Source organism: Carcharodon carcharias, chromosome 6 (genome assembly GCF_017639515.1).
Source record: "Carcharodon carcharias isolate sCarCar2 chromosome 6, sCarCar2.pri, whole genome shotgun sequence".
Taxonomy (NCBI): domain Eukaryota; kingdom Metazoa; phylum Chordata; class Chondrichthyes; order Lamniformes; family Lamnidae; genus Carcharodon; species Carcharodon carcharias.
In genome coordinates this window covers 37,706,857-37,732,266 of record NC_054472.1, presented here as the reverse complement: position 1 = coordinate 37,732,266, position 25,410 = coordinate 37,706,857, and the positions used below count along the sequence as shown (strand labels likewise).

At 41.3% G+C, this 25,410-nt stretch overlaps 1 protein-coding gene across 1 annotated transcript in view; it reads right to left on the bottom strand.

Annotated features, from left to right (window-relative positions):
• Positions 1-2,194: 2,194 nt before the first annotated feature.
• rims2a (regulating synaptic membrane exocytosis 2a) overlaps positions 2,195-25,410 on the bottom strand; it is a 1,407,304-nt gene continuing 1,384,088 nt past the window's right edge. The window contains 5 exon segments of the mRNA XM_041189340.1: positions 2,195-2,748; positions 5,330-5,469; positions 13,611-13,712; positions 19,552-19,664; positions 23,173-23,314. Of these exon segments, the coding sequence (XP_041045274.1) occupies positions 2,530-2,748; positions 5,330-5,469; positions 13,611-13,712; positions 19,552-19,664; positions 23,173-23,314 (716 nt within the window). The 3' untranslated portion in view covers positions 2,195-2,529.

The following is a 25,410-nucleotide window of genomic DNA, read 5'->3' as shown; positions in this document are numbered from 1 at the left end:
TACAAATCTTTCATACTTTAACATCCTTCTCGCTAAAATTTCTGAAAGATCATTTTGAACAGGAATAATATGCACAAAATAATCGAATGCAGATAAATTGAGCTGCTGTCACCGTAATGCGACAGCATGTAAGAAATAAAATTTGTATTTGTTTTTTTTAAAAAAAGGGTAAATAAATCTTTGTTAATATTGTTGTAGGTCCAGACTTGCAGTTGCTCACAGCAATGTGGAAAACTAGTGTCAGTAGCTGATGGCCACTGCTAACTCTAATCCCAAGCGATTAGTGTTATTTTGGTGACACTGTAGGAATCTCCTGTTTTCAGATGGCTCAACATTTGAGCCCTCATCTACAATACTTCAGTCAGAGACAAAAGATCCAAGAATCACTCTTGGCTTAAACAGAATTGCACCACAAATAAAAAATAAAAAAGGCATTTTACTTTTCCTTTTAAATGGTATTCAAGCATACTCATTGACGATCCTTCATGTGCTCTATCAGCCTTTGTTCCATTAACATAAGACTGCAGCAACTCTGTATCTTTGCCACCTCCATCCACACAAATCTCATGTTCTACAGAGCACTTTAAAGAAAAACTAGCCTGTTTCAATTTGGGAGTGGGATAAGGGGGAGGGTGTTACAGCATGGTGTTAAACTAATAGAGTCCAATTCAGAACCAAAAACGACAGGTGCATAACAGGTGATTTCTGATGGCCAATTTTCAGCTTAATCTAGCAAGTGAACATCAGTCCATATTAAAAGTCCTCATTAAACTGCACAAGTATATGTGTGAAAATTGAACTTTACAGCAAAACAGCTTGACCTTTAGTAATCCTGCCTTATATGACTTTGGGAATTCAGGCATGCAAAACTAATCACCTGACTGGATGATTTCTACAACTGGCTGGTCGAGAAGATGTATTTTACCATTGTAAAATAATTCTCAGATAGAATACTGTGTTACTTGATTTTCCTTCTGTCAATATCAATGCTATATAATTTCAGAGAAAAAAGTCTTATTCCTACAGTATGTACAAGTTGAATGCTGCTAGAAATTATTTTATTACTGAAGATTTTTTGAACAACGGCCACACAGTTCCTTTATTTGCTGTAGAATTCAATTTAAGATGAGAAAATGTAAATAAGTTCTATGTCATCATGCACTGTACAATAAAAGGATGCTTCAAAAATTTCATTTTTTTTGTCAAATGCATGCTGAATTACTGCAGTGTGTGCCCAAGCCATGTTGCAAAAATTCTTTCAACATGCTTGCAAATCATATCATTTATTTTTTTTTGTTGTTGTTAAAATGGTATACTTTACCCAAAGAATCAAAATGCAGTAATGCTCTGCTACCGTTAACCCGGATGAGGGGCTTGAGTGGCTAGAGACACAGAGGTCGTACTCAGAGCATACAATAAACTACCTAGTAAAAGGGACAGAGCAGCATGTGTAATCTGTGAATAATGTCGGACTTTGAAGGTCTGTGTCATTATTTTAACTATCTTTTTGTCCATTATGCGACTTTTTCCTTAACATCACATTGAAATCACTTATATTCAGCCCAGTCCTTCCTTAATAATCTTTGTCTGCAAAAGACAGACTCATGAATGATTTACTCTGAATATGGGAAACACGGTGTCATTGTATCACACTGTTGCATTCACTCCCCCATAAAACCATGCACTGGTGAAACATTTTTAAAAAATAATATAAATTGTTGAAAATGGCTGTTTTTTTTTGCAAGTTTCAGCCTCAAGAAAATAATTTTAAATGTTTTATTTTCATTTAAGTTCAGCTAAATTTGTGTCCATGCAAAATTTTTTTTTAAATTTCATACAGTATATCAGCAGAGAAACAATGATATCAGATCACATAGCCCTCTCCCTTTGTGAACCACTGTGGTATCTTTCTGGAGCTTCCAAGTCGGTTTTGAACATCAGTACCATTTTATGTTTTGCATTTTAAAAAAAAATTAAATCTCTTGTCCTGTACAGTTTTGCTCAGCTGACTCCTTTTCGTTTTGCCCCGTCTGGTGATGTGTAGTCGTTACTGGACACTATTTTCAACTCTCCTCACGATGAGACTCCCTTGTTGTCTCACAGATCTAACAACCAGCTGGCCTTCATGACATCAGTGCCTGTTGCTATAGGAACCAAGCTGGTGGGATAGGAGTAGCAGGCGACTCAACAGGGATAAGAACAACCAAAAAAAAATGGTTCATTGAAAAATAAGGGCTTCTGCTGTGTGAATTGATAGGTTCTTATTTATTTGTTTTTATATTCATGGCTTCTGATTGGACAAAAAAAAAATTGTCATTTAATTCCAGCAACCATATAAGTTCTGCAAAACTGCACTCCTTCCCTAAGGACCTTCTCAGGGCACAATGTGTGCAATCTCCTCTGAGAACACAGGACTGCTTTTAATCCCTAGGAACAGGCTCAGAAGACACAACATCAAGCATGCAGTGTAACCAGGGCTTACGATCTGCGAGCTGAACACTGGTTGCTATCGCAACACTTTCACAACTGCTATGAACGAGCATAAGAAGGTCCAGATGAACTCTCAAGTGATGATTGGGAAGCTCTTCTTGTCAGTGGGGCCAAAGTTGGATCAACCAGTGAGGAAGTGGGAAAGAGTTTGTACCAGCCAATTACCATGTTGGACAGGTCAAGCTCCTCTAATAGGATCTGTGCAACTCCCATGAAGGACTTGTGGTCCATTCGTCCATAATCTCCCCAAACAATTATCTGAAGGAGAAAAAAAAATATTGTGTTAGTTATCTTTGTATTTTAACACTGCAGTAGTGACTTTTGAGAGTTATTTATTTTTTATTATCCTTTCTCATTCACTCCCACTTCTGACCCACCTTTCCTCTGAAATTTTAAATTGGCACCTTTGTGCATTGTTCATTGGCAAGCCACATCAGTTTGTGTCAATTTGCTATTCAACCACAAGGGGCATCATGGCTAAATCCAATCCTGCCTGCACCTGATGTCTATATATGCATACGTTTCACTGTCAGTCATGGGATAATAATGAAGAATGGGAATATCTTTTGATTTAAAACTGGGAGACTCTGGAAAAGTGGTTTTAAAATATCAGGATCGAGATACCTGACCCCATTCCTGCCCCTTTATGTTTTAACATGCAGAAATCAAACCATTGATGAAAATCCTTTAAATGCAGGCAGGTGCCTAATTAGCATAACAAAATCACCACCTAATAACGTTATTGAGACTATGACTTAAACTTAACTGAAAGTGAGGTAGAAGCCCCACAGACCTGAGGTTGGGTTGCTATCTCCGGATGGTAAGTGTGCAAGACCTGGGTCAGAATTTTTCCGTCGGCGAGTTGGGGGTGGGGCCCACTTGCTGACGTGAAAATGACATGGGATGATGTCGGGAGGAACCCCCGACGTCATCCCGCCCCATTTAAATATTCAGCTGTCCGCCGGCCGACCTGTCAATGGGCAATTGAGGCCATTGACAGGATAATTAACCCAATTAAAGGCCCTGCCTGTCCAACCTTAAGGCTGGCGGGCAGGCCAGGAGCCCCAGCGGGCAATAGAAAAAACAGGAAACATTGTCACATGAGGGGGACATGTTAATAATTTTTTTACTTTTCTATTTTTGAGGATTTTTAAACTGTCACCAATCTCCCTGAGACAGCACTTAGTCTCAGGGAGTGCACTTTGACAGTTGGGGACTTCCTCCCCACCCCTGTACAGGAAGCGCATAGCGCTTCCCATCGGGCAGCCCACTAGGTGGGCCTTAATTGGCCTGCCCACTCAAAATGGCAGCGGGGCCTGTTTCGGCGGTGGAATTCAGCTGCCTGCCCGCCGCCAAGCCCGGTGGGGCCCGCCCGCCCATCGAGGGCTAAATTCTGTCGCTGCTCTTTTTGCACTCCTTGTGAGCCAGTTCCACCAACCATCCCCCACACCCAACCCCTGCTATCCCATGCCTAACATGGAAGCCTTTTAATAGTTTGGTAATGGTATGATCTCACAACAACATATACAGGTTTTCACATATGTTGTTTATACATTCAATGGAGAAACAGTATTTTGTTCTCAGCTATAGAAACAAGGAGAAAATCTGATTGAACTATTTAAATTAAGAAAGGGAACTAACGAGTAGAGAACAGTCCCAGAGGAATCTATGCCAAGTGGACACAATCTTCTTGGTCAAGCTAAACCTGCTAAAAGCAAGTCCAGAAAAATATGAAATGTCCTCATGCAGATTTGCAGTAATATGGAACATACAGCCTCAGGAAGCCATAACAGTTGAGATGGTTAAGTATTTACTTGAGAAGTAAAGAAATATCGAGAAAAGGCAGTGAACTCAGATTTAAAAGATGTCGAAGGGTCATGAGGACTCGAAACGTCAACTCTTTTCTTCTCCGCCGATGCTGCCAGACCTGCTGAGTTTTTCTAGGTAATTCTGTTTTTGTTTTTGTTTTAAAAGATAGCATCCTTATGCTAAGAACTGACAGGAAACATCTCTCCCATATATCCAAGCAGAGACCTCTCTTCCTGTGCTGGGAAACAGTGCATGGTGTAATGGGGAGGGAGAGGAGGAAAATTCTAAATATTAAAGAAAAAAAGGAACTAAAGATGAGGGATTAAAATAAGTAATAAATGCATTCTTCTTTTTGCTTCTGAGTAAATTTAAGGCACAAGAAATTGAAGCACAAAATAATTTAAATAATTTTTATCTTGTATTACTAGTACACCAAACTGAAGGCAAATGATGGTAGCTGTGCAGCAAATTGCCCCACATGCAGCTTTTCTTCAATCAATGAGCAGAAGACTGCTTATTGGAGCAGTCTATAAACACTACACTCTTGGTTGTACTGCTTCAGCTTTAGCTACAGCTTTCTGTAGTTATTTGAATACAGGTCACATTATAAAGCATATAACAGAATGCAATAGAAAGTTTTCATGGCCCCCTAGATTGCAAACGTGGCAGGATTACAGTACGGATCCTGTTCTAGGTTAAAAGGTCAGCTGATGAGAACCTCATTAGCATAGCTCATGTGAGCACTGTTGCCGAGGTGCCCCACCCCCCCCACCACAAGCATCCATCCACTCTGCCCCTTTGAGTAAGGGAGCCAATTTGCAGAATTAAAATTATTTGAATGTCTAGGCTGTTTGCAAATAAGGAGTCCACTGGTGGAGGCCTCAGATACCCTTGGTGACAATGCCTATGCTCAGCTGGAATGAGGATTGTGGTTATAACACTAATGGGGTCTTATTTCAATACATTGGGTTGAAAGTTTAGTTTAACATGATTTAAACCAAAACAAAGCAATTGTATATAAAATGGTTACCTGAAGAACCTTTCCCTGGGGGCTATCTTCAAATGGCAACTGCTGCTGGTACAAAGGATCCAGTGTTTTTCGTGCCACTTTTGTTTTCTTTTTGGCTATGCAGATGCCATTTTCCAATAGATAAACTTTAACATATGGTGCTAAAGAAGAAATAAGAAAATTGCAATTTTAATAACTGGTGATATGTGAACTAAGCGACATTGTGCTGAATACTACACATACATAGCGTTATTATAACTAGGGTGGTAAAGAGGGCTTTAAACTAGGGGGAAGGGATTATGTGAAGAGAGATGTGGTAAATTGAAGGGAAGCGACAAGGCAATAGGGACATGGGTAATAATAACCACAATGTGACAGGAAGGATGGAACGTACAAACTTAAGAATGCACCAGCAGACAAAGTCAAAGATTGGAAAAATGGTAAAAAGACAGAACTATAGCCTCTGTATCAGAGTAGATGCAGCATTCATCGCACAGATAGAATTAAATATGTATGAGCTGATAACCATTACAGAGATATGGTTGCAAGGTGACCAAGGCTGGGACCTGAATATTGAAGGGTATTTGACATCTCGAAAAGACAGGAAGCTTGGAAAAGGTGGCAGGTTGGGTCTGCTAATTAAGGTTGACATTAGTACAGTAATGAGAGATAATCTTAGCTTAAAGTGCAAGATGTAGAATCAGCTTGGGTAAAAATAAATAGGAAAGGTAAGAGATTGCTTGCAGGAATAGTTTATAGCCCACCCCCTAATAGTAGTTACACTGCAGGACAGAGTATAATTAGAAAGAAATTATTAAGGTATGTAAGAAAAGTACCAAGATAATCATGGGTGACTTTAATCTATAGGTAGATTAGGTGAATCAGTTGGCAAAGGTAGCCTGGAAAATGAGTTCATAAAGCGCATTTCGGGCAATTTCTTAGAGCAGTATGTTCTAGTGCCAATCAGGGAGCAGGCTATTCTTAGGCCTGGTAGTATTGCATTAGTAAATGAGCCTCTAGGTGACAGCAATCATAACGTAATAGAATTTCATGTTCAGTTGGATGTTGAGAAGTGTGAGTCTAAAACTAGTGTTTAAACCTAAATAAAGGTAATTATGAGGGTATGAAGGCAAAGCTGGCTAAAGTTAATTGGGAAATTATGTTGAAAGGTTGGGCAGTAGAGAGGTAGCAGCAGACATTGAAGCAAACATTTAATAACTCTCAGCAAAGATTTATCCCAGTGAGAAAGAAAGACTCTTTAAGAAGGGTACATCATATGTAGCTAAACAAGGAAATTAAGAATAGTATCAAATTGAAAGGAATACTGTACAAACCTACTAAGGTTAGTGGTAGGTCAGAAGGTTGGACAGATTTTAAGAACCAGCAAAGAATGACTTAAAAAATAAAGAGGAAGAAAATAGAGTATGAGAGAAAGCTAGCTAGAAATATAAAAATTTAAATACAATTAAGGTATGTAAGAAAATTACCAAGATAATCAGGGGTGACTTTAATCTATACGTAGATTAGGCGAGTCAGTTATTAGATTTAAATAGGAAAGAATAACAAAAGCGAGTGTTGGTTTTCCAGAGAGTGAGTCTGGAGAATTTATAATGGAAAATTAGGAAATGGCGGAAGCACTGAACAGATATTTTGTGTCTAACTTCATTGTAGAAGACTTAGAAAACTTCCCAAAGATATCATATTTTAAAATCAGGAGGTGAAAGGGAGGAAGGAACTTAAAACAATCAGCATGACCAGGGAAAAGGTACTGGGAAAATTATTAGACCTGAAGACTGACAAGTCCCCAGAGGACATGATGGCTAGCACCCTATTGTCTTAAAAGAACTGGCTGCAGAGATAGTAGAGGCATTGGTTTTAATCTTCCATAACTCCTTAGGTTCTGGAAGGATCCAAGCAGATTGGAAAAATAGCAAATGTTTTTATTCAAGAAAGGAGGGAGGCAGCAAGCAAGAAATTATAGGCCAATTATCCTAACATCAATCATAGGAAAAGTGCTAGAATCCATTATTAAAAAGGTTATAGCAAGATACTTAGGAAATCATAATAGGATCAGGCAGAGACAACATAGCTTTGTGATTTTGCCCTTGGTGGTGGCGGACAGGAAGCTGACTGCCGCCCGCGTTTGGCTCCGCACCGCAGTGTCACGCTGGTGGACCAATTAAGGTCCGCCCACCGTGGAATGTGAGCGGCCGCGCTCAGCACTGACTGTGCAGGCGGGGGGATCTTCGTGCATGCGCGTGAAAGAGCACTTCAATCTCCCTGAGGCACGGGGCTGCCTCAGGGTGATGAAGCGCTGTTTAAATAAAAATAAAGGAAATAAAATTGCCATAAAACATGTCCCCTCATGTGACTCACATGAGCTGGGACATGTTTTTAATTCAAAAATAAAATTTTCATTTGATGTTTATTTGCTTTAGGAAACCTAATCCAGCCTGTGGATAAGGTTTCCTGAAAAACCTAAAGGTCGCTTGGCCTTTTCGCCTGCCCGCCAACCATTAGGTTGGATGGGCAGTGTAAATTTGAATTTAATTAGCTTCTTAGTGGCCTTAATAGGTCTTTTAATTGTCAGCGGGCGTGCAGCTGATTCTGGTATGCGCCCACCGAGAAAAAATTGTGAGACTGCACGATGACATCGGGATGCTCGCCCGACGTCATTGTGCGTCATTTTACGTTCGGGTGTGTCAGGTGTGCGCCCGCACACCGAGCGTAATATTCTGCCCATGTTGACGAATTTATTAAAGTTCTTTGAGGAAGTAATAAATAACGTGGATAAAGGGGAACCTGCAAATATGGTGCACTTGGATTTCCAAAAGGCATTTGATAAGGTGCCACATCAAAGGTTACTACAAAAAATAAGAGTTCATGGTGTGGGGGTAACACATTAGCACGGATAAAGGATTGGTTAGCTAACAGGAAGCAGAGAGGAGGGGAAAATGGGTCTTTTTCAGGTCGACAAGCTGTAACTAGTGGAATACCACAGGGATCAGTGCTGGGGCCTCAACTATTTACAATCTATATCAATCACTTGGATAAAGGGACTGAATGTATGGCAGCCAAATTTGCCGATGACACCAAGTTAGGCAGAAAATTAAGTGGTCAAGAGGAGGTAAAGAGCCTATAAAGGTATACAGATAGGTTATGTGAGTGGGCAAAACCTTAGCAGATGGAGTGTAATCTGGGAAAATATGAATTTTGTCCACTTTGGTAAGTAGAATAGAAAAGCAGTATACTATTTAAATGGAGAGAAATTGCAGAACCTGGTGGCACAGAGGGATCTGGGTGTCCTGGTACATAAACCACAGAAAGTTAGTATGCAGGTACAACAAGTGATTAGGAAGGCAAATGGAATATTGGCATTTATTGCAAGGGGAATGGAATATAAAAGTAGAGAAGTTTTACTGCAGCTGTCCAGGGCCTTGATGAGACCACATCTGGAGTACTGTCAACAGTTTTGATTTTGTTATTTGAAAAAGGATATGATTGTGTTAGAAGCAGTTCAGGAATGTTCACTTGACTCACTCCTGGGATGAAGGGCATATCTTATGAACAAAAGTTGAACTGGTTGGGCTTATACCCATTGGAGAAGTGATCTTATTTAAACATAAGATCCTGAGGGGACTTAATAGGGTGGAGACAGGGAGAATGTTTTCTCCTCTGGGGGAGACTAGAACTAGCGAATGCAGTTTAAAAATAAGAGGTCTCCCTTTTATGACTGAGATGAGGAGAATTTTTTTCTCTCAGAGTATTGTTAGTGGAGAAAGCAGTGGAGGCTGGGCCATTGCATTTATTCAAGGCTGAGTTAGATAGATTTTTGATAGATAAGAGAGTCAAGGAGTATGGGGAGCAGACAGGAATGTGGAGTTGAGACCACAATCAGGTCAACCATGATCTTCTCAAATCCCAGAGCAGGCTCGAAGGGCTGAATGACCTACTCTTGCTCCTAAAGTCCGATATTTCTATAGGATAACAGATAGGCTACAGCATATTAAAACACAGAATTACATGAGGTAGCTCAGACAATATTATGATTACCAAAGCAGAAACTATGTACCTTGACACATTTTAACTCTAATTCTCTTTATAATATAATGCAAGTTTTTGTGTGTGCACCATACTGTACACCTGCCATGTATATCTGTAGAAAGGTTATCAACTTTCATACAATGTGCACTTGGATATTGGACCATTACAATATAGATTGCTGGACAAATAACTCACTTTGAACTCTGTTCTCATTAAATAAAATAACATGCATCAAAGTTTTGGTTTTGGATTCATTTCTTGAGATAAAATGATGTATAATATACAGAAAATCTTATGTTGAGAAATTTTCCGTCTGCACGGTAGGTCCTAACTTTTTTGGGATATTGTTCTATTTGCTGCCAGGCACCCTCTGTTCTTCCTTTGATAACAATATTTTAGCCTAGACTGTGGGACTAGACTATTTGATTGTGATTGGAGCATTCTAGTACTTTCCTCACCTGACATATCTACAGATACATATTCCAGCAAAAGTTACTGTACAGAGATTACGGTGGTGATGGTGGTCGGCAGGCGGGAGGTGAATTTCTGTTGCGATATTCCTGATCGTTTCCAGGTTTTCTGCAGATTTTCTGATGCAGTTGTGCTGGACAAGCAGAGGCCCCTGTGGTAATGTATACTTCAGCTAATAATAAGCTAATTGTGATTCTACACAGACCAAACCTGGGTCTAATATGGATCAGGAATGACTAAGCACAGGGGCAAAACTCTTGCTCTCTTAAACCCAATAGATTATCACAGTTTTAGGATTATGTGAGTAAATGATGTACAATTCTTTGGCAGGCTTTCATTTGTTCCTTTAAAGCTCCCCCCCCCCAATCCTCAATTTATATTTTTCTCTAGTTTCTTTTCTATTTTCCGTCATGCCCTCTCTGAGCCATAAAACCACCTCCTTCTCCCTCAATCCAATTCTCATTAAGCTGCTGATCATCCAACTTCCCTTTCTGATCCCATGTTAGATGGTATTGTGAACAGCTTTTTCTCTTCAGGTGTTGTCTTTCTCTCCTTCAAATCTGCCGTCATCATTCCTGTTCTCAAAAAAAAAGGCCTTTATCCCTTTCTTGCTAACTACTGCCTCATTTCCAGCCTCATTTTCCTCTCCAAATTACTTGAACGTGTTGTTGCCTGACAAATCCATGCCTAAATTTCCCAGAACTCAATGTTTGAATTTCTCAGATTTCCGCGCCTGTCACAGTACCGAAACAGCTCTTATCAAAGTCACAAATTACATTCTCTTTGACTGTGACTAAACTTCATGAACTGTCTGCAACCTTTGAAATGGTTGAGCACACCATCCTCCTCTAACCCCTCTCCACTGTCACCCTGATGGGTGGGACTGCACTCATCTGGTTCCGTTTTTGTCTATTTAATCATGACCAGAGTATAAATTGCAATGGCTTCTCTTCCCACTCCTGTACTGTTAACTATGGTGCCCCCCCAGGGATCTATCATTGACTTCCTCTTATTTCTCATCTATATACTGTGCTTCAGTGATATCATCCAAAGGGACAGTGTTAGTTTTCATATATATGCGAACTACCTCCCTCAAATCTTCCACTGTTTCTAAATTATCTGACTGCTTATCCAGCATCCAGCACTGGAAGAGCAGTAATTTCCTGCAATTAAATATTTAGTAAGTGCCTGCTCCAAACTTCGTTCCCTAGCTACTGACTCAATCACAAATCCTGGCAACAATCTAAGACTAAACCAGACCATTGAATATTTGGCCCTGAGATCAGCTTCTGATCACATTTTACACCATCACTGAGACTGCCTATGTCCACACCAATAACATCACCTGACTTTACCCCTGCGTTCATGTGCTGCTCAAGCCCTCATTCATGCCTTCGTTGCCTCAAGATTTGATTATTCCCAGGCCTTTTTGGCTGTTCTCCCACATTCAACTTTCTGTAAACTTAACTTAACATAAAACTCCATTGCCCTTGTCCTTACTCTCACCCGTTCCCTACTACCCCATGCTTGCTGAGCACTTTGACTCCGGTCACGCAATGTCTTGATTTTAAAGTTCCCACCCTTTTTTTCAAATCCCTCCATGGCCTCTCCCCTCCCTATCTTTGTAAGCTCCAGCCCCACAACTCTCTAACATATCTGCACTCATCTAATTTTGGCCTCGAGCCTCATCAATTTTAATTGCTCCACCATTGGTGGCTGTGCCTTCTGTTGCCTTGGCTCTAAGCTCTGGAATTCGCTCCCTACACCTCTTTGCCTCCCTACCTCACTTTCTACCTTTAAGTCATTCCTTAAAACTACCACTTTGATCAAGTTTTTGGTCACCTGCCCTTATCTGACTCAGTGTCATATTTTGTTTTATAATGCTCCTGTGAACCACCTTGGGGTGTTTCATTAAGTTAAAGGCACTATATAAATATAGTATGTTGTTGTTATTGTAAACTCGTGTATTTAAGGATTTCATAAAATAAATAAATAAATAAATAAATAAATAGGCAGAAATGTGCTAAGAAATAAAGACACAAACAAAATGACACTGCTGCAGTTTTCCTGAAATAAATCTAATTGTTTTGGATATGTACACATTGCCATCAAAATAATTTGGACATTTGTGTCAGTCCAGTGGGGGATCTGCATATGAATGAATCACACATCATGCGCTGCTGTGGATGTGGCATCACAAGTTCAGCCATGCACGAGTCCCAGTTTCAGTCTCCTGCTCAAAGTACCAATGATGTTTTTTCATAGCAGGAGCATTACTGCTAACCTATGCTCCCAATTTGGTTGGACTACTAGTGTTTTAATGAAGGGCTTATTTTTGTACTTTGAAACATTGGGAAGAGGGAACTATTGGGGTATACTGCTGACCTAGCGTCTGGATTTGAATTTTATTACTTTCAGAGACAAACTGTCCCCATCGATAGAAGCTCCCCACCAAGGACCTAATCGGAGTCAGAGGCCAGAGCTGGATATTTAAAGAAGGACCCTGCCAGCTCTGGGCAGGTGACCTTGCTGCTTGCTATTTAATGTTCTAATTAGCCAGACTGGGGTGGTGATAATGCATAAGCCACCTACTCTATTTTAAGTGCCCCCTTGTCCAGCTTCCACTGGGTGGGAAAAAGTTAATGGTCAATCCCAATGATTTTATAACTTTTGGAATGAGAAAGACCAAAGAAACCCAAGAGACAGCAAGTCTGACTGCTCTGAAAAGTGATTGAAAGCAGTCTCTTCCTTATATCGGTATGTGTAGGATTAAAGAGGCATGATCTTGCCTGTAAAGTTGCTGGAAGTGTTGCCCATTTAAAAACACAGGAGATGAGGGGCAGATTTTCCTGTTCTCAAATCTGAGGTTACTATATTCTCAGGACAAAAACAGGGTAATAATGGAGCCTACCTGATTTTATTTCCATTAATTTATATGGCTACAAAATTGAGGGTTTGCTTCTGATCTTGTGATCCTCCTCGCCTATTCCTTCTGTATTGGCTGCACAAGGCAACCCAAAAGTCTTGGGGCAGGAATGGGAATATTTGCTATTTAATCACTTCCATTATGAAAGTCTGATCGTGTCATTAAAAAAAAACAGAAGGCGAACATCTTTCAAAGTACTTAAAAAAACAAAATTCCTAGGATGGGATGCACCTTCCCCAGCAAATTGAATCAGCTGGAAACCTAGTCCTGGGTGTACAGTCATATCGCGAGGAGATGTGTGAAATCTGATCAGGTACCCTGACAGTTGACTTTCAACTCCACCACCCCACCCACCCCCCATTGCAACATAATTGAGGAAGCACTTACCTTTTCTAGTTGAAAAGGGTAAACTAACCATGTGGGAATTTGAGGGTGTAAGCCTGTGGCTTAGCATTCTGATCTACAATGCCACTGCTATTTTTAACCCACTGTTTAAAATGCAATACTAGAAAGAAAGTAATTACTGTTAGATTATGAGGCAGTATAGAAGGTGCCACGTGCATGGCTTAATGGAATCCATCAGACAAGGAAAACTACTTAGATTAAATTTGGATGAAAATATTGATCACCTAGATGTAGTATTCTTGCAACAATACAGCACATTTCTTCACATTTGAGGAAAAAAATATCTTTATGTGAAGAAATGAAAATACCACGAAATGACCATAAATAACTCGTTTCTGGCAGGTTGTGTTTGGAAGAAAGGAGTAAATAAACACTCTCTTGAAGAGTCCTGTCAAGTCTGAATTTATCCATGATTGTCTCACTTGAGCATAAAAAGTGAAAAAAAGGTTTGGTTACCAGGTAAAGCTTTGGAGCCAGGTTTTCCTACCAGGCCTCGGGCTCGGATGACCTCTACTTCTAATTGTCCTTTCTTGTCCATCATGCCAATTTGGATATCACCTAAAGATAATGAAGATCAGATATATTGCCTCAGTACACACCTTAAGATCATAAAAAGCAGTTCATTTCTTAAACAGTCTTATTTTCCACACTGACCTGAGCTTGCAATTAAGACTTTGCTCCAGAATCAACCTGGAGGTCAATGTGCACCATTTGAAGTGATCATCACTTTCAGGTCAATGATCATAGAATATATATCACAGAACTGGGCCATTCAACCCATCATGCATGTGCTAGATAACTCTCTCTAGTCAACCAACAGGATTATCAATGCACTTTGCATAATACCAGAGCAAATGAAAAAGCAATCAGTGAAGTGATTGTGCCTTTTGCTTTGTTTGCTTCTTTTTCTTCACTCCTCTTCTTTGATCTCACTGTTCTTTCTCGTGTGTTACACATTCAAAAACAGGCTCCCTAGGTAAGTGCAGCCTTTAATCGGACTGCAAAATATGGGAACAATGGTACAATCCTCCCACTTCAGCTGTGTTGCCAGGGAGAGATATTGAATGTAGGATAACGGTTGCTTTGCTGGGCAATTGAGAACGTCAAATTGCAAATCATCCCTGACAAGTCTGACATAATTAGTAACCACTTAACAAACAGTACTGGAAAAGGTTAGAGGCTGGTTGCTTGTCATCCTCAGTCAAAAAATTGTGAATGGCACAGAGGTAACTCGGAAAAGGGGACAGGAGAACTGTACAAAATAAGTAACCTCTTCCCTCCAAAACAAAGAAACTCAATCTGTTTCATTCCACTTCCATTACTACACATGGTGAGGCCAGTTCCTTTCCTTTTCTTTTCTATCATTGCAGCCACCAACAATCATGCCACCACGTTGTGCTGTATATGAGTCACGAAATCATTTACAAAAAGAGAAGTTTGTTAAAATAGCAGAGAACTTACACGCAAACAGATTAACCAATTTGTTTCAAAAAGCCCATGGAAAAATATCTGCCGGTTAACAATCGTTCTAACATACCTTCTAAAATTTGGACTGTTGGCATGCAAAATGTCAAATCAATGGATCACATGTATATGGTAGCTTTCCCTCTTCCTGTTATGTCATGATGCACATTCACCAAAATTACAGACATTTAGACAGGAGCACTGTATTTTAGTGCTGTCTTGTTTTGGATCCCCAGTAAATATATTAGTATATATTTCCAAAAAGCACACTTCTCGCCTTTACTATTTGGAAGAATTCCAATTAAGAATGTTTGAAATGCATTAGATTTGAAGAATCACAAGGTCCTGGGGACACAAACTCTCCACAAATTATCAGCACCCTGCCAGTATTTTCCAAACAGGCCCCATTCATGTGCACTCTAGGATCCAGAGAGCAATGACATTTTCTTGTAGTGAAATGGCAAAAGATGCATCGTAGGAATGAAGTGAAGGAGGTACAAAAAACACACAAATTCTAAACTTGAAATGTGTAATAGTAATAAAAATATAGGTGAATATGTTGAAATAAAATTCCTCTAGCAGCTAATGCCTTAATTGAAAGTAGAAGACAAAGGAATTTCAGAAAAACTCATTTGGGGCAGGATCTTCCGATCGGGGAGCAGGGTAGGGGCCCACTCACCGATGCGTAAAATGACGTGGGATGAGGTCGGGTGGAACTCTCGATGTCACCCTGCCTCATTTCCATTTTCAGGTCAGCGGGGGTGCAGCCGAGTCAGCTGCTCACCCGCTGACCTGTCAACGGCCTATTGAGGTCATTGAGAAAGTAATTAAGTTCATTAATGAACCTGCCTGTCCAACCTTAAGGTTGGTGGGCAGGCCAGGAGCCCTGGAGGGCTTCAGAAAAAGCATGAAACCTCATCCACGGGTGGGATGAGGTTTCATGAGGGTATTTAAATTTTTAAGAAAGGTTTCAATAAAACTTATGGGCATGTCCCAACTCATGTGACAGAGTCACATGAGGGGACATGACAGGGAAAATTTTAAAACATGTTTAATAAAAGTTTTAAATTGGAAATGATCTCCCTGAGGCAGCACTTAGCCTCAGGGAGATCTGTGCTCCTTCGTGCGCATGCACGAAAGAGCGCACTCCCGGCTGAGGAAATCCCTCCTGTCTGCACAGGGAGCGCATAGCGCTTCCTGGTGGACGTCACACTGGGCAGGCCTTAATTGGCCCGCCCATGTAAATGGTGGCATGCGCCCGTACATCCCCCCCGACGGGGCAAAGATTTTTCCCTGGATGTTTGTTACTGATATTGCATTCTTTGTCTAAAGTCTGAAGTAATGCTTGAGATTTAAAGTAGGCTGAAAATCCATGCTTTGTGCCTCAATTTGCTCTGTTAAGCCTTTCGTTGTTTATATCATTAGTCTATTTGGAAGGGAGGCATGGGTTAATTGGAAAATTAGATTTCAGTCTGACATTATTATGTGGCAGAGCACAAATTTTTATCTTTCTCCATTTGTGCTTTTGCATTAAAATACTGGATTAAAAGAGTGGGGTTAAGATATGAAAGCAAAATACTGCGGATGCAGGGATTCTGAAATAAAAACAGAAAATGCTTGAAATACTCAGCAATTCTCATGAAAGGTCATTGACCTGAAACTCTGTTTCTCTCTCTATGGATGCTGCCAAATGAAGATGTAACATGCATATCAATTTCATAGAACAAGCCTCCTGTGTGATCTATTCATTCTAAAAATATTGTATTACTGTATAAATTGGAAAAGAAAAGCATATCTCTAACCATCCACCCATCTTTGTTTTTACATGAGCTCTTTACCTCTTTCCACTTCATGCTACTTGATGTTCAAGACCAATAGGTCAATGATTAGTTAAAAGTTTCAAACTTGAAAGGGGCGATTTTATTGTAAGGCGGACTTGGTCAGTTCGGGGCCCAGGCAAACAACAAGCTGTTTGTTCTTTCCAGCATGAGGTGGGGTTGCCAACATTGCTCATTTGCTCATTACACATTTGCTCACTGTTTGCAAATATTATTGCATTTGCCTTCATTGGGTGTTTTCGTATCACCAAGCCCTGATTAAAATATTTGGCTTTTTGTTTTAATATGAAATGAATAGCATAAATCAATGAACACAAAAAGGAAAATTTAAAGAAAATATGTTTAAATAAAACTATTTCTGTGATATTTCTACAGTATCAACCACGATGAGAAATACCACTATTTCCACAAGGCCATCATTGCTTTAAGTAACCTCTAACTAAAGTTTTTGTACGGTTTTATGATATTTTACAAAACATAGCATGTTAGAAAAGTTATGAAATCAAAACCTAACATAATTCAATTCACTGACTCCCACACTCTATCACTGAGGCCAGCTTCAGGGAGATGAGACATAGTCTTTAGGGAGAAACGCCAAAGCTGCCTCACTCCCTGAAAACCACACATTATACGCTGGCGCGCAACACAGACTGACATGAAACAGTTTGTGTTGCCCTCTCTCTCTTTAGTTCATATTTATCCTGCTCCTCCTCCCCTAGTTTGTGCATCTCTATCACTCCCTCCATAGGTGTTTGTGTGTCCTTTTTACCTCCCTAGTTTATTTCTCTCTCTCTCCCTCCCCACTTTGTGTTTCCCTCTCTCTCCTTACGCAATTCTCTTTCTCTCTCTCCCTGTTTGTGTTTTCTCTCCCTCCCTAGTTTGTTTTCCTCTTTCACCCTTCCAAGTCGATTTTAAGCCACAACAGCCAGGTTACTATGCATGCACAAACAAACAGGAACCAAGTTTTCCAAACTGCCAGCAGGAGTGCTTGAAAGACCAAGGCCCGGATTTTTGTGAAGTCATGGAGACTCTGCGACTTTTCCAAAATGGCACTGGGTTCCATATCTGGAAGTCTCATGCCCTAGAAAGATTCCATTATCACCTGTAGGGAAAAGTGGGTGGGAGGTAATTCATACCTGGGGAAACCTGAGTCCAACAGGGTCATTTGAACTCAGTACTGAGTTCAAACAGGCCTCTTTTCCTAGGAGCAAGGTCTGTTTCCTCAGCATGTGACTTATGATTTCTAACAGTAGACATGGATGCTTGTAAAAGGTGGGTAAGGCCTGTGGAACTGTCAAGCTGTCAAGTTATTTAAATCCCCAGCTCTTTAAAGTTTGAAAAAAAAGCCTAGTGTGTCTGAGTTGAAAAAAATCAATGCTTGTAGTTTCAATAGTTGTTTGTTGACATAATCATAAAGGCTATCGTTAAAGCACTATTACTGATTGACTACTTCCACATCTTATCGTTATCACAGTGGGGGAACATAAGTTCACAGTTTGATTGACAGGTTATTAAGGGATTAGCTGTCTTTGATGTGCGGCTATGAATACAAATGTTTGCTTTATACTGGACTAAGCACTTGAGGGTATTTAAATGTATCGAATGGACTTTTATCAATGTGTGTTGTTTTTTATATAGTGAAGTCTGTAATAGGTTCTTAGAACTTAATTTTATGTCATCCCAGCATTGCCCCTGAGGTCTGCCCGTGGTGGGTACTGGGTGAGTTGGCATGGAGAGTGTAACGGCAAAGATTGGTGTGTGGAGGGGATGTGTTGGCATGAGCTGGCACTGAATTGGCATAGAGGCTATGGGGATGAGTAGGTGGGCATAGGTTGGTAAAGAGGCTATAAAAGGCCATTGGGATGAGGAAAGGGGCATGGGTTGGCATGGAGGTAAGAGGGGGCCATAGTGGGCAAGTGGGGGCATGGGTTGGCATGAATGAGCCATGGGAAGTGGATGGGGAGAGTGAGGGAGTGTGAGTGGTGAGCGCGAGAGGGCTTAGTATTCAACTGCCCAACTGTGAGAAAGTCCCAAAGCACTGAGGCGTGTCTTTTAACCAGCCTGAATCAGCACTCTAGCCCCTGGTGTCTTCAATGTTGTACATTATGTGAGGATCAGAGGCATGCCATAGGACATCAAATTGTGCTAAAGACAATGTTTGGATCCAATAACATTTAGGGAATTTGGATTTGCGTAGCACCTTGTAATCCTGAAGTGCAATGACCATTGTATTATCGACAACAGTGGCAGCCAAATTGCACACACCAAAGCCTCAAAATGACAAATTAGACAAATAGTTTGAGTGTTGGGTGCTGAGGAATAAATATTAATAAAGGCACGAGGAGAACTGCTGCCCTTCATCGCAAAGCTCTTTTATGCTCATCTGAATAGCCAGTTAGGGTCTCAATTTAATGTTTATACCTAACAGACATCACCTCCAACAATTTAGTACTCCCTCAGTGAAGTGGCAGTCAAGATTATGTGCTCAAGTTCTCGAGTGGGGCTTTAACCCATAACCTTTTGACACAGAAATTGATTTCTGACTTTATCTTTAGAACCTTTAACATACACCCTCTTTACAAGCCACACTGGACTGATGATGTATTAATAATTACCTCATGATTCACTGTGCTAAAACTCTTAGCCCAAACACCAAAACACTCTTAAGAGGAAAATCCAATTGATCCCTATCAAGTTTTGAAGAAAACTTCCACATTACAAGTAAAAAAGTGATATCATATCTCAGCTTAATGTCTCACAACAACTTGTTGGTGTAACTTACTGTCTCCACCATACAATAACAGTTTTGCAGGTGTGAGCAATGGATTTGTGCTTGCCTGAATGCAGTCACAGTCCTACAAAGCTTACTGAATAAAGATAATGAGTGAGCTGAAATGGGGTAGGAAAAATATAAACTGTCACAATGATGAAAGTCATTTAACACTGTAGATTAGATACACTGCATTGGTGTAAACATTTACAATGTCACAATGCTTCTAGCTGGTTTCCCAAAATGTAAATGGAATTATTGACAGTCAAAGTATCATCTTCCTTTAGGATTATTGAGTTCAAGGTGAAATATTGGTGCTGCTTACCCATGGATGGTGTCGCTAATGTCTGACGACCAACCATCTGGGCTGGGCCAAGGCCATCCAGAAAATCGCTGAATTGGCTGTCTGATGCCAAGCGAACACCAGGAAAGATAAGGCTATGAGGAAAACAAGTGCAAGAAAAGAGGAAATTGAGTGCAACACTTAGTAATATTAAAGAAATGAAAAAATGAGCTTATGCTAAGAATTAATTGGTAACCTTAACCTTGAACTTTATGCTGCAATTTATATTTCTTGATCTTTACACTCTCTTAACTTTGAAACACAGAGAACTTTGGTTTTCCAACAAAGACTAGATCGACAAAAACACTCCAATGAACAGTTGACAGAATTATTATTTTTTGAACAGTTTGAGATTCCCTTCTTTTAAGGTAATTTGCTTTCTGACCATTGCTGGGTCTGTGTCTAAGTAATCTGTGTCCAAGAGAGTACAATTTCACTAGTGTTGTTCTAAACTGGTTGTTAAGGGCCTCACATTAGCAACCCAGAAATTACTGCCTTACTAATTTTCTTATTCACCTTTTGGGGAAGTATCTGGTTTCTCTTTTTTGTCACCCCAGGAACAGGATTAGGCCTGCATTAAGACTCTCAGAGGGTGAATAGCTCTCACTGCCAAGGCTTATTAATGAAGAATGGTCACATCAGTATGAGTTAGCAACTTTAAAGGAGGGGAGGGATTGGGAAAATGGGGAGAAAATTGGAAAAGAATTCTAATTTGAGTCAGTATGCAGGACCTGTAACATGTTGGCCAGGCTTATTGTCCCATCATGTTCAGTATGCACATCCGGTTGACATTATATCCTGGAAATCACTGTGACACATGGCAATGTATGAGCACTTAGGGCGGAATTTTCTGTGTCTGTTGGCATTGAGCGTCATGGCGGGCATTAGTGGGCAATATGGCGGGAAGGCCAAAAATCGGTTTCATGATGTTGTGAAACCAGTTTGCAAACGTCCATTCCGCCTGTCATTGGCAGGCCATGTTTCCTGCCACTGCATGTCAGGAACTTTATTGTAATACATCTGCATATTATTATGAGCCCAGCTTGCTGCAATCTTCGCTCCATGCTGGATCATCCGGGCACATCAGCATAATTGCACTCTGACGTGTTTCACAGCTATACATAGAGAAATGCATCTGGAGAGCTGCACTTCGCTCAAGACTTCGAGGTTTGCCTCCCTGGCTTCGGGCAGCACTTGCGATCATCAGTGCCAGGGTTTGCAGGTAGCAGATCACTTTTAGGGAGGCCAATGGGCAGGTCACTACTTACCAGACCAGCCATAAGGCTACAGGGACATGGCTTGCTTAAGGAAGGGAGAGAAGTGGCCTCAGGCAAGGGAAGAGGCTGCAGGGAGATGGCTGTACTGGAGAAAGGGGGTATCCCAGGGTATGTGTGGGGGCACATGTTGATCTCTGCAAGTGGCCTCAAGATGGGGAGGGCTGAGGAGGCAGTCTCCAGAGGAGATGAAACCAGATGGACATGTGAGGAGGTGTGTGAGAGACTGAGTAGTGATGCCCCTTGAGCTGGCAGCAAGTGAGATGCCAGTGAATGTGTGATGGGCTTGTGAGTTTGGAGTGATGAGATGGTTGCCTTACCCTGGCGGCATGGATGAGATCATACATTCTCTTTCTGCACTAGATGGCCAACCTCTTCTGTGCAGCGTTGGCACTGATCGCCACTGCCACCGTCCCCCAAGCTGGAGTGGTGAGATTGCTGGATCTCCTGCAGACAGAGCCGGAGGATATCACAGCAGGCCTCCAAAAGGCATTCTAATGATGGGTCACGGAACTCTTCTTGGCTTTCAGGGCCATGTCTTCACTGGAGCAGTCCTGGGCTGCAAGTATTGAGACCTGTGTGGGCGGCTGCAGTTTAGATATGGCACTCGGAGCGAGGAAACAGCGAGGTAAAGGTGTGGTGGGCAATTTGGAGGCCACCCGCCAGCGTTTCCTGTGGCTGCATGATTAATGAAGTGGGTTTTGGATAAAATGGCATGAAAGGCCGCCATTGCTGCTGCTGAATAAAACATCCTTTTTTCACCCACTGCCCCACTTATTGCAAATCTGGGATGATTCCGCCCTTAATGTGCCTGTACAGTGTTAAATTCCTCTCTCCGCTATTTTAGGAGAGTAAGATGTTAATGCATGTGTTAATTGCTCTATTGGGGTAGCAAAGGTAGGAATTAGTTATGAACACATTGATGGTTTATTGTTAACAATGTCCAGACTTTACGCAATGTTCACTGTATATTTTGATAGTACAGTTTCACTATAATTGACTCAATGGTTACTTATTTATTTTTAGATGATTGTGGTCCTCACAGAAAGGTGACATTGGATCTACTGAGGAACTCAATGTATGTGTAACTTGTATCAAAAGTGTTAGTTTAATAGATATGGAACAAACTTAAAGCTACATAACATTTACTTGCGTTGCTAGTTAACTCTAATGTAAGATACAGGTCTCAAATGATAATAACGGACAGGATCTTCCGGTCGGCGAGCGGGGGCAGGGAACACTTGCCGATGCGTAAAATGACGGGGGATGAGGTCGGGTGGAACTCCCGATGTCACCCTGCATCATTTCTATTTTCAGGACGGCAGGGGCACAGCCAAGTCAGCTGCGCGCCCGCCGACCTGTCAACGGCCTCTTGAGACCATTGAAAAACTAATCAAGGTCGTTAATGGACCTGCCCGTCCAACCTTATGGTTGGCGGGCAGGCCGGGAGCCCAGTCGGGCTTCAGAAAAAGCATGAAACCTCATCCATGGGCATGATTATATTTCATGAGGATATTCAAATTTTTAAGCAAGGTTTCAATAAAAGTTATGGGAATGTCCCAACTCATGTGACAGTGTCAGATGAGGGGACATGGCAGGGAAATTTTTTAAACCTGTTAATTGAAAGTTTTAAATCAGAGCTGATCTCCTTGAGGCAGCACTTAGTCTCAGGGAGATCTATGCGTTCTTTCATGCGCATGCGCAAAAGAGCGCATTCCCAACTGAGGGAATCCCTCCCCCCCCCCGACTGCAGAAGGAGCACACAGCACTTCCTGGCAGACATCATGCTGGGCGGGCCTTAATTGGCCCGCCCATGTAAAATGGCGGCACGGCCTGATTGGGTGCGCCAATCAGAGGCGCGCCCACTCCCGCTCGCTTCCACACTTCCCCCCTCCCAAAGGGGGGAAAGATTTTCCCAATGACCCAGATCTTCCAATCCCAATAGAGGCGAACGTTGAAATGATGAGCCCCCACTGATGTTGCCCTGGGACCTGATAGCATGTAAACCTGGGCTGTTTGTTCGGTACTTAACTAGATTTTTTTTGCCATGAGTTTTTAGTGCTGTTCTTAGCAGGCATAAGCCCTACTAGGAGTGCAGCCCTTTAAATCAGAAGAAGTATCAAGGCACCCCAGCACCCCTGATGTTGCTCATCCCCTTCTGACACTATTTACCCCCCCCCCACAACCTGACACTTACCCCCTTCCCAACAACCTGATGTTGCTTAACCCCTTTCCAATATTGTTCACCACCCTCCCGCCCCCCCACCCCTGCACTGTGTACTGTTGTTGAAGCATTGTAACACGTAGTTCATCTATACACTGAACTTACTTTCCCTCTGAACTGTAACTGTTCATGCTCCCATCTGTAGACTCACGACTTGGTTGCCGAGTCATCCGATTTCTCATTTCAACTGCCAATCCAGTTTCTGTACTGCGTTGGATGGTACTTCGGAGCTTTTTCCCTCCAGCCTCTGCAGAAACAAGAATGGGAAGATGCTACGTTACCTCATCTGTAGTACACTGTATGCACTGTATTAGTACTGATCAGGTAAAGATGTCTAAAAGGTGTTCTTCTATGCACTTGCCCTTTCTCATAAAGTGTAGAAACAAATATAATTCAACAGAGTTTACTTTACGAAAATTTATGCACTGGGCATAATGGTCAGCAAAAGATTGATCACATCTCAATAGAAACAGCTCCTTGCTTTTAATGTTTGTAACACAGTGGCCTTCTGTCCTTTCGGCTCATTCTGCTTCACTTTATGACTGTTTCCATCCACATCCTTCTCTAATTGAATTAATTGACGAGGTACAGAAAGGACTCAAATATAATGAGATTCAGTCTTAACACTGAGGGATATTACCTCTGTGGCCTAGGTGCAAAGAAATTGTAAACCGGTTCAGCCACATTTTAGCTCCCAAAAACAGGTGGGTCGGGGTTGTATCAAAGGTTAAAATGCAAGATATCTGAACCAGAAATCTGACTGGCCTTGACCAACCCATGACCAGTTTTTAACAGAAGTGAGATGAAGGGTGGGCAACCAAAATGCTTGCGGCAAGTAGGCTGGTCATTTAAGTATTATATTCAGGTATTGTGCCTTAACTTTAACAGTGATTTTATTTTTGACCACATGTAGCCAGGTTTCCCTGGCTTGTTAGGTGAAAGGAGGCAAAAAGGGCTGAATCTATAAGATAAATGCCTTTTTAGCAATGCTTGTGGGCTAAGATGAGCAGGAGTGCTTCCTCCAGGTCCAACCAGCTACCCAGTAAAATGCCCTTGCAATCTGTTAGTTCCCCTGCCACTGATCATCATCAGAATCACTGACCTCCAATGGAAACCCTTCCCTTGACACCCAACCCAGTGGACCACATCTGACCCCCTGACCATCAATTGCTCCCCAACCCAATCCCCATGGGGTCACCCCCACTGCAATCTCAAGCCAACTCTGCGATCCAACCCCTCCCTACCACTCTGATCCAGACCAACACAACCATCTTGTCTCTTTTACTTCCTTACCTGCTCTCAGAGGCTTCAACCATGTGAAGCAGGTTTCCTGCTTGAATGCGCTTTAACCTGTCATTCAGGTAGAAAGCCCACTTAAAGACTTCTGCAGTTAAATTCTATAGGATATTCAGGAAACAACAGCCTCATATCCCCCAAACAGAACTTGCCACCAGGTTAAAATCCAGGCCGTTCTTTCTAAATAGCTTTATGATTTTGGTACCCATAACAGTAAGGGAAATATCTTCCCTCAGTACCAGTTATTTGAATACATTTAACTGCAGAAGACACTGTTCAGACAGGATGGGTTTGCTGGCCAGTAGTACAATTTTAATTTTAGAATCACTTTAGATCTGACATTTGCTTCATTATTTGATAAACATGGAATTGAGCTATTGCGGATTGTTTGTGAATTTTGGCTGTTTTTGGTGGGGGTGTTCAGAACAGGGGGACATAACATTTTGGATGTCAAGAAGTGCTTCTTCAAACAAAGGATAGTAGAAATCTGCAACTCACCCCCAAAAAGCTGTTGAGGTTAGGTAACTTGCAAATTTCTAAATTGAGATTGATAGATTTTTGTTCAGGCAAGGGTGTTTTAAAGGTTACAGAATAAAGGCGGGAAGATGCAATTGAGGTACAGATCAGCCATGATCTAATTGGATGGTGGAACAAGCTCGAGGGGCTTAGGATAGGACTAGTGTGTGGAAGAGCTCTTCACTGCCACTTCATCAACTGACAGAGTGCTTGTTGCAGGGTGTTTCTACTGTGTTTTCTCTTTCAGCTACATTTTTCTCCTCCTCTATTTCAATTAGTCTACTCACCATGATAATGCATTTAATTCAGCAGCTGACCCAACATAGCCAAAACTAGCACTTTAAAGGGAGCAAAATCCAAACCAGTGACTGGGAGTTTGCCTCAAGTTGTTTATATGAAACCCAATACATTACTGCTACAGCTGTACATGTACCAAAAAGTACTGTTATTGGAAATATAACCAATTGAATCCGATATAGCATAAAACAATAGCCTGCACAATAACCATGAGTCTCAAGTCAAGGATAGTTG